The sequence below is a fragment of the Pipistrellus hanaki genome (genome assembly GCF_964339955.1).
Source record: "Pipistrellus hanaki genome assembly, chromosome: 2".
NCBI classification, from domain to species: domain Eukaryota; kingdom Metazoa; phylum Chordata; class Mammalia; order Chiroptera; family Vespertilionidae; genus Pipistrellus; species Pipistrellus hanaki.
The window spans coordinates 51,265,947-51,274,688 of record NC_140504.1 but is presented as its reverse complement, the minus strand read 5'-3'; the positions used below and the strand labels follow the sequence as shown (position 1 = coordinate 51,274,688).

General features: G+C 55.5%; 1 protein-coding gene across 1 annotated transcript in view; it reads right to left on the bottom strand.

Annotated features, from left to right (window-relative positions):
* Positions 1-2,682: 2,682 nt before the first annotated feature.
* ITGB5 (integrin subunit beta 5) overlaps positions 2,683-8,742 on the bottom strand; it is a 111,237-nt gene continuing 105,177 nt past the window's right edge. The window contains exons 13-15 of the mRNA XM_084871570.1: positions 5,017-5,136; positions 3,668-3,834; positions 2,683-3,167 (exon numbers count right to left, since the gene is read on the bottom strand). Coding sequence (XP_084727696.1) covers positions 3,072-3,167; positions 3,668-3,834; positions 5,017-5,136 — 383 coding nt within the window. The 3' untranslated portion in view covers positions 2,683-3,071. The remainder of the gene's footprint in view (positions 3,168-3,667; positions 3,835-5,016; positions 5,137-8,742) is intronic.

The following is an 8,742-nucleotide window of genomic DNA, read 5'->3' as shown; positions in this document are numbered from 1 at the left end:
TGGAATTCATCCCAAGAGTTTCCTGATAACCTCAAGCTTGGGTCCTAATTAAGCAGAATTTAAGAGGCGGCTGTTACTTGAGTTTGACTACGTACTAATCAACCAAGCTGAGAGTCCCCAGTCCTTGTAATGAGAATGACACTATAGTCCTAATTTGCTTCAAGTCGTGTATGTATGTGTAGAAAAAAAAGACTGAGAAGGCATACACAGAAAGATCAAGAATAGTTACTTCTACGTAGAATGATTACAAAAGACTTCTTTACTTTTTTATAACCTATTTTCCATGTCTTACTTTGGCAATTAAAAAGTTTAAAACCAATAAAAGTAATAGGTACCATTTGGAAATCTGTGTATCAACATAGATTGATTACCACGGTAAAGAGCACCCCCTTCTTTCCAACAAACAGCCAAAGCTCCAATTGTCTTTCCAGACAGACACCAAGAAAGAACTTTCCGGGACTGCCGGGGGCTCCTTGCAGAGCACGGCAGCCACACGTGGCGATTCCGCTGCATGAGAAGGCTCATCCCCCCCTCAGCCCTTGGTTTGAGAGAGCTTTCCAGCCCACTTTTAGCTCCTGCTCCATAATTTATGTTAACTGGGGAGAGGGAGAAGGAAAGGGACAAGGGGCATGGCCAAAACCCCTAAGGAAAGGAATAAAGAAATCACATACAATACTGGGTCAGAATCAGGTCAGCAATCAGGTCTCTGAACAGCTGGTCCCAAGAGCTTCCAGCAGGGGGCAGCAGGGCACTGTGAGCAGCTGGTTCTATCACCCGCCATCTGGTGTCACAGATGCAACAGCCCTAACGTGAAGCCCCAGCAAATCATCCTTTGCTGCCAGCTCTCAAGAATGCAGCGCCCAAAAGAAAGTGACATTTCGAACAAGTTCACGACTTGTCTACAGGAACCCCACAATTAAATGGAAGAGAAACCCAACGTTTCTTCCCAAATCCAGGTGTGCTTTTTTTTTTTTCCTTCAATTTAGAAAGTCTCGAAGCCACCATTTACCTATCCTATCCTATAGAATAAAAGACTAATATGCAAATCGACGGAACAGCTGAAAGAATGGCTGCTATGATGAACATTGACCATCGGGGGTAGATGCTCAAGGCAGGAGCTGCCCCTGGTGGTCAGTGTGCTCAGCCAGGAGCCGGGCTCATGGCTGGCAAGTGCAGCAGCGGTGGCAGGAGCCTCTCCCAACTCCGTGGCAGTCAGACATCCCTGAGAGCTCCGGGACTGTGAGAGGGCACAGGCTGGGCTGAGGGACACCCCCCACACACACCTCCCGCGCATGAATTTTGTGCACCGGGCCTCTAGTTATATATTTACTTTCATTTGGCTTTTTTTTTTTTTTAAAAAATATATTTTATTGATTTTGTACAGAGGGGAAGGGAGAGAGATAGAGAGTTAGAAACATCGATGAGAGAGAGTCATCGATCAGCTGCCTCTTGTACACCCCCTACTGGGGATGTGCCCACAACCAAGGTACATGCCCTTGACCGGAATCGAACCCGGGACCCTTCAGTCCCCAACCCGATGCTCTATCCACTGAGCCAAACCGGTCTCGGCATCATTTGGCTTTTTTTCAAAAAGGATTGGAGGCAGCTTCACCAAGTCACGGGGTCTCCCAATGGCACAGGACAAAGGAAACAGAGTCTGTGCACATCTGTCCGGGGAATAGGCCCTGTTTACTGACAAGCCTGGTCTCCCTGTTTGCCAAAACTAAGGCGGAATCTGGTCCCAGGCTGAAAACAGATGAATTTTTTGGAATGAAAGCCCAATAACCTTGAAGTAATGCCAACAGCAAAGAATGATTAGAGAGAGATTTTACAAATGAGAGCAGGTCGCAGGAGGCCGCACTCTGATGCAGACCTTGCTCTTCAGTACCCGTCTGCTACGAGCTAGCCTCCTGACACCTGGACAGGCCACCTCCCCGCTCTGCCCATCAGTTTCTTCTTCTATAAATAGGGGATTGGGTCAAATAACTTGTGGGGCTCCTTCCATCTCAGATATGGGGACCTAATGGGTTTTGTGTTTTGGGCCTGGTTGGGATGTAGGAGTTTGGTGAGGAAGGCACTGACATAATTTTCTTGAGAACAATCTGTAAGACGTGATTTTTCTCTGGAAACCACATCTTGACCCCTTCTTCAACCTATTTCTGGCCTCAGTGTCTGGAAACTGGGGAAGGGAGTCAGAGGGGGAGGTCTTCACGTTTTCTAGCCTACACTCTTTTTTTAAGCAAAACCGGGGAAGGCCCTCGAGTACCAGCTCAGCCCTCCTGGGGCCCCCGGCTGCCCCTCAGCCCCCGCCCCGGCTGCCCCGGCTGCTGTGTGTGCAGAGGCCGGTCTGGAGCGCTGGGCTAGCCTGTGAGGCCCTGGAGGGAAGTGCGCGGCCATCTCGGTCCCCACGGAGGCGCCATTCCAGGCCACCTCGGGAAGGGACCCACACACGCATCGCAGAGAGCGGCAGGCAGACACAAAACACATTGGTTTTAATCTTTGCTTTCAATCCCAAGCAATCCCCTTCCTTTCCATTACAGAAATATTAAACAATCACAGACAGAAGAGGAAAGCCAACATCTGCAAACTCGGTGCCTTCCGCAGGCGTCTCCATCACTCCGTCACCAACACCCAGGTGCACAGACACCAGGCGGACGACCCTCAGGAATCACAACGACGCCATAAATGCATGACCATTTTATTTCATATAAAAATGATCAACACAAGAAAAGCCAGGCCATCCGCCGAGGTAACGCGCTCCAACCACCCTGCCAGGTGCCTTCCGCTCCGGCCAGACTGCAGCGGGATGTGGCAGGGAAGTCCAAGAGCGCCCGCCACGCTCCCCAGGTCCTTCCCGGGCGCGGAGGGTGGCGCCTGGCGTGGCTCTGGCCCAGCGGCCTGCGGCACGGTGGGCCGGGAGCCTTCCTGCGCCGGCAACGGCACCTCTCCCAGGCTCTCTGCTAAGTCTCTGCGTGTCTATCTAGGAGCCGAGACTGTGTCCATCAGCAGCCCAAGCGTGTCAGCCGCTGACTCCACCAGCGCCCCTCCAGGCCTCGGAGGAGGAGGAGCCGTCAGTCCACGGTGCCGTTGTAGGATCTGTTGAGTTTGTTGAAGGTGAAGTCCAGGGCATGCGTGGAGATGGGCTTTCTGTACAGAGGGTTTGAAGCCTGCGGGACACGGAAGGCAGGAGGACACGTGTTGGTGGATGCGTTCCCATCTACATGCTGGGAGATGGCCTCTGAAGCTCCCTCCCACTTGAACAGAAACTAGCTGGGGGTTCAGGCGAGGAACCCCCTCACTCTGCTTGGTCCTTTGGGAACATGCAGTTCGCTGTGGAGACCAAGACTGACGCCGACGGATCCTGAGATACAGACCTTGGGTCTGTCATCTCCCTACGACCCACCGGACAATTTCTGGGGAGGCCCCGTGCGCACCTCTGCCCCCTCCCTCCCCCGAGTCTCCCGACTTGGTCCCGAGCCCTCTGTGCTCCTGTGCCACGCCCTTCTCTCTGGGCGCACACCGTGTAGGTTTGGTTCTTTGCTTTGAACGCCGAAGATGTTAGCGGGCCTTTACCACTTGCTTGAACTTAACCAGACCCCTACACTTGGCATTCCCCCCCCCCCCCCCCCCCCCCGCCCCCGCTGCTTCCCACGTCCCAGCGGCTCACCATTTCATAGCGGGCCCTGGACCGCTCGCTCTGGAACTTGGCAAACTCTCTGCGGTCGTGGATGGTGACAAGCAGCTTCCAGATGCCCAGGAGCACGAACCCGATCAGGAGGATACTGCCGACCACGGCCAGGAGGATGGTCGTGACGTTGGGGGCCGTGCCACACTCTGGGGGGGACCAGGAGGCACGGTGAGCACAGGCACCCCCATGGTGTGCCCCTCCGCCCCATCCCCCCAGCCTCAGGGGATTTAAATGAAAGGTACCTGTCTCTCCCTCACCCCTCCCTCATCCTAAGAGCCTTGTGCTGCCCTGGGCGACGTGGGTGGGCAGGCAGGTTTCTTTGATGCCCATTTGGTGAGAGAGGGGCTGCGCAGCAAGCCTCTGGCAAAGTCCAGGTGAGACCCCGGGGGGCTGCTCCATGTCCTCCCACGTGCCCTGCCCACGCTGCCTCCCCCCAGCTGGCAGCGCCCGCTCCGGCCTGGCCAGGGCCTCCGCTGCCCGTCAGCGGTTTCAGGGGCGGCCTGGGCAGGCGGGGCTTCGTGAGCCACTTCCACGAGGGCTGGGCCGGGGCCAGCGACGTTTGTCAGCCCTCAGCGCGGTGCCCTCCGGAGCAGATGTGCTTATTTTCACAGAACCGCAGCGGCAGCGCTTGGAAGCAGCCTCGTGCTCACAGGCACGCATCGGGGCCGCCACAGCTCGCCGGGGGCGGTCTGGCCCAGCGTGGAAAAACAGTGTGCGATGCTGTGAGTTAGAGAGCGCATCTTTTCCTGCTCCCTCCGCCCCTCCAGAGAAGAACAAAAGGGGTCACACTAGAATCCCAATGACTCCGAAGGCATCTGTTTGGATGAGAGCTGAGCCTCCTCCGCGGCCCCGAGGCCCAGCTGCCCAGCAGCCCACAGGAATGTTTAACCCAGCCTCCCTCTGCCCCCGGACTCCAGGCTGGGAAGTGCAGTGGCCCGGCCAGGGCTGAGCCTCCCCAGATGCTCCCAGCACTGCGCTGGCCTGCTCAGCCCTCATCGTCCAGAGATCTGAGCTCCCTGCAGAGCCAGGAGCCCCCACCACAGATGCTCAGCCCTGCAGGTTCAGTGTGTCCCGGGCTTCCGCTCTCCTCCGAGGTGGGACACTCCCCACCCTCTAATGCCCATGCCCTCCACGCTACCCCCCAGCAATGTGTCGCAGGGATGCTATCATTTTCCTTCTAAACCCTAGGAGTCGGGCAGGCGTGGCCTTGGAGTCTGGTCTTTCTAAGGACTGTTAGCCTCCTCTCTCTGGAGCGTGGAGAGGGTGAGGAGGAGTGGCGGGTGACGTGCCCGGAGCAGGGGGGGGTGTGTGTCCAGACGAGCCCTCACCTGGCTCCCGGAGGACCGTCAGGTTGGACTTGCCGCTGGGCAGCTCCGTGTAGGTGAACAGCATGACACAGTCCTGGGCGGTTTTGTAGAAGCAAAGCACGGCCTCCTGGTCATCTTTCCCTGGAAGGAAGCCAGGCAGGAACGTCCTGAGTGTCTCCGAGCAACCCAGAGCCACCTACCACCGACCGACGGGCGAGGAGCCTAACACCTCGCGGAAGACAGGGGCGCAGACAGGCTTAAAGGGAGGCTGGGCCTTTAAAAGCGGGCTCAGCCGATCCCCAAGCAGTCAGCGTCCCCCCGCTTCTCAGAGGGACTAGGGCTGCACGAACTACAATGACTGACTCAGCGTGTGCCCATCCCACGCCACGATGCGGGTAAGCCATTGAACCCCATTCGGGATGAGGCTCGGGGATTGCAACGATTCCCCATGAATGAGGCATTCCAAGTGCGGGTCATACGCTTGTGTTATGTCCCTTTAAAAAAAAAAGGAGAGAGAGAGAGAGAGAGCTCAGGTTTCTCCCATCAAGAAGGCAGGCCCAGGCGCCGAGTTTAGTTTGCTGTGGGGACATGAATTCCCTCAGAGGCAAGGATCCCTGTGGAAAACAAGAGGATCTTCAGCCTCCGAAGTGCTTGCTGGGGCGGAGGGGAACGGAAGGGGGCATGGATGCTGGGGCGGGACTGGTCCGTGGAATTGGCTGTGGACGTTGAAGGGACAGAGAAAGAGAGCCCTCTGATGCCCTCGAGGCCCGAGGGAGAGTTCACTGTGGTCCACAGGCTGGGCGCTGGCTGGAGGCCAAGCCTCAGAGCTCTCTCTTGGGATGTAAAATCCAAAAGACCACAAGGCGATGAGGACTTCGGGATAACGACTGGTACCCAAGGATGGCCTCCCTCCTCTGCGGTAACAAGCCCCTTCCCCAAGCTGCCTCACCCTCCCTGTGCCCGCTGCTTCCCAAGGCGAAGGTGTCGCGGTCCCCAGCCATACGGGCATGACCTGCATCCCAGGGTTTTCTCAGAAGGGAAGGTGAGGCGGGAAAAGGACTGTGTGAGTGTGAGCTAGCGGGAGGGGAGTGACAGGAAGGGGTGGTCGGCCTGAATGACGGTGCAGGCTCCTGTTACGTGAAATGCTCTTCGGCTCCGGCCTGTGTAACCCTGCTGAGCAAAGGACTTTCAGCCGGGAACAGATAAAGCAGTATGCTTTTCAAGCATGAGGCCTGGACCTATCATCATCGCCTGGTCTGCATGAGTGTGAATGAGTGTGTGTGTGTGTGTGTGTGTGGTGTGTGTATGAAAAAAGCCAGGGAGGACGATGGGGCAGGGTAAAGAGTGGGCTCAAACAGAAACCTGCTCTATGAAGAGACAGCTTCCTCTCCCAGGGGCAGACCAGGAGGCAGCTGTGGGGGATTGGTGCATGGTGCCATGGGAACCAGTTAGTGGCCAGCGGCGGGCACCGTCTCACCTTTTCCAACTGCGTGCGTCTAGTTAGGGTGCAACAGCCCCAGATCTGCAGGCAGAACCTGCTGCTCTGCCTTAAGTTTCAAGACAGAAATGGGGGCAGGAAAATGGGCACGAAAGATGGGACCCTAAGCTCCCACTGCCCCTGGGGTTTAGCACAAGCCCTGGCATACAGTCGGTGCTCAATGAATGCTGGCTGCATACATGACTCAGCATACTCAGGAGCCATGATCTGGCCAGAGGTGTCCGTCAGGGTCAGAGAGGCAGGAGCAGGAAGTCCACAGAGAAGACAAGACAGGGCCAGGCCGACAGGGATCTGGGCAGCGAGTCCGCAGCAGCCGAGGTTACATAGAAGGCAAGGCTGCTGGCCAGGGGTCCTCAGACGCAGGGTCCCTTCCAAGGTGCACAGTCTTCCCACCTTTTAACCATTTTTAAAGTGTATGGCTCAGTCGTTTTGTAATATTCACAACGTGTGTGACTTCCTTACTGTCTAATTTCAGAATGTTTCTGTCACTCAGAGAGAAAGCCCTAATGTGTGAACAGTCAGCCCAATCCCTTCCCCCCTCTCTACTCCATCCCTGGCAACTGCTAGTCTACTCCCCCCGTTGCTCCACTTTTGTCTATTTGGGGCCTGTCATGTGACTGGAATCCTATAACCTAGGTTCTTTGCTGCCTGGCTTTGCATAGTATTTTCAAGGTTCACCCATGCTGTAGCGTGTACTGACACTCCGTTCCTTTTTATGGCGGAATGACATTCCTTATATGGACGCACCACGTCTTATTTTCCATTCCTTAGTTCATGTACATTTGGGTTGTTTCCAATTTTTGACTATCATGGATAGCACTGCCATGAACATTCAGGCACAAGATTTTGTGTTAAGCTATGTTTTCAATCCTCTTGTGTATATGCCTGGAAGCAGAACTGATAGATCATATGGTGACTCTGTTTAATTTCGGGGGAACTGCTAAATTTTTTCCAAAGTGGCTACATCATTTGTATTGCCACCAGCAGGGTCGTAGGGTTCCAGCAGAGGGTCGCTTTGACTGGATGTAGTAAACAGAACGTTCCAGAATGGTTCCAAACAGTTCCATGCTTACAGGGCTGATATGTGCTTTGCATCTCTTACCCTTAGAATTCCTCAGCCTGCGCTGCAATGGCTGAACCAGAATAGATATGGATGCAGCCCCAAGATGGTAAGAAGCAAACACCTGTGTCCCTCTGTCTGAGCCTTCTGTGGGCTCCCAGTCAGCAACGGACTTGCAGCCTTTTGCCCAGAGGGAAAGGCAGAGAGATGGAGGGACGGTGTCAAACTGGAGTGGCTAGAGCAGGGGTCTTCAAACTACGGCCCGCGGGCCACATGCAGCCCCCAGGGGAGTCTGATCCTGCCCGCCAGGTTTTTTGGGCAGTGAGCGCAGCCAAGGTGTTACAGTAGGAATTAGTAGTTCATATAGTCCGGCCCTCCAGCTCTCTGAGGGACCGTGATCTGGCCCCCACTTTAAAAAGTTTGAGGACCCCTGGGCTAAAGTGAGAAGAGCCTTAAAATGTAAGCCGCTGGGCAAGGCAACAGGACACGGAATGGCCAAGAGGCGCAGAGACGGGAGGAGAGCCAGGGCAGCCCTCACTCCCGGGTCCAGTCGGACCGATGAGAGCCGTCCTCTCCGCCTGCAGCATCGTGAGAGCTGCGCTGGGCAGAGGCCAATGGGGCAGAGACCGCTCACTGAGAGCAGACTCGGTTTCCTAGGCTCACAGCTGACTGCATTTCCCAGCCTCCTTTGCAGGTAAACAGGAGTTGTGTGCAGGTAAATGGAAGTTGTGTGCACCACTTCCAGGCCCAGCCCATATCCATTCCCACGTGACCCTTCCCTCTGCTTTCCCCATGGGCCACCTACGTGAAGAGGCTTCTGAGGACCTTGAGGAGGGAGGAACCCGGGCAGAAAGAGTGCCTGGATTCCTGAGTGACCACAGGGAAGGCTTGTCAGCCAGGAACATCTCCTCTGGGCTTTCAGAGAGTGACAAACTGACCTAGATTCTGTTGAGCTGTTGAGGTTTGTTTGTTATAGCAGCTGACATCGCTTATTCCAGTATACTAACTTCTCAGGGGGCCTGGGTGAAGACTGGGTTCCAGGGATGGGACAGACCTATGAACAGGGAGGTCTTCTACTCTAAAGAGAGTCTGGAGCCTAGACCCCAGCTCGGGTTCCCCAAGTCCTTTTGGGGGGAGCAGCAGTCATGCCAAGGACACGGAGGCCGTGCTTCCTAACTCAGGGCTGAAA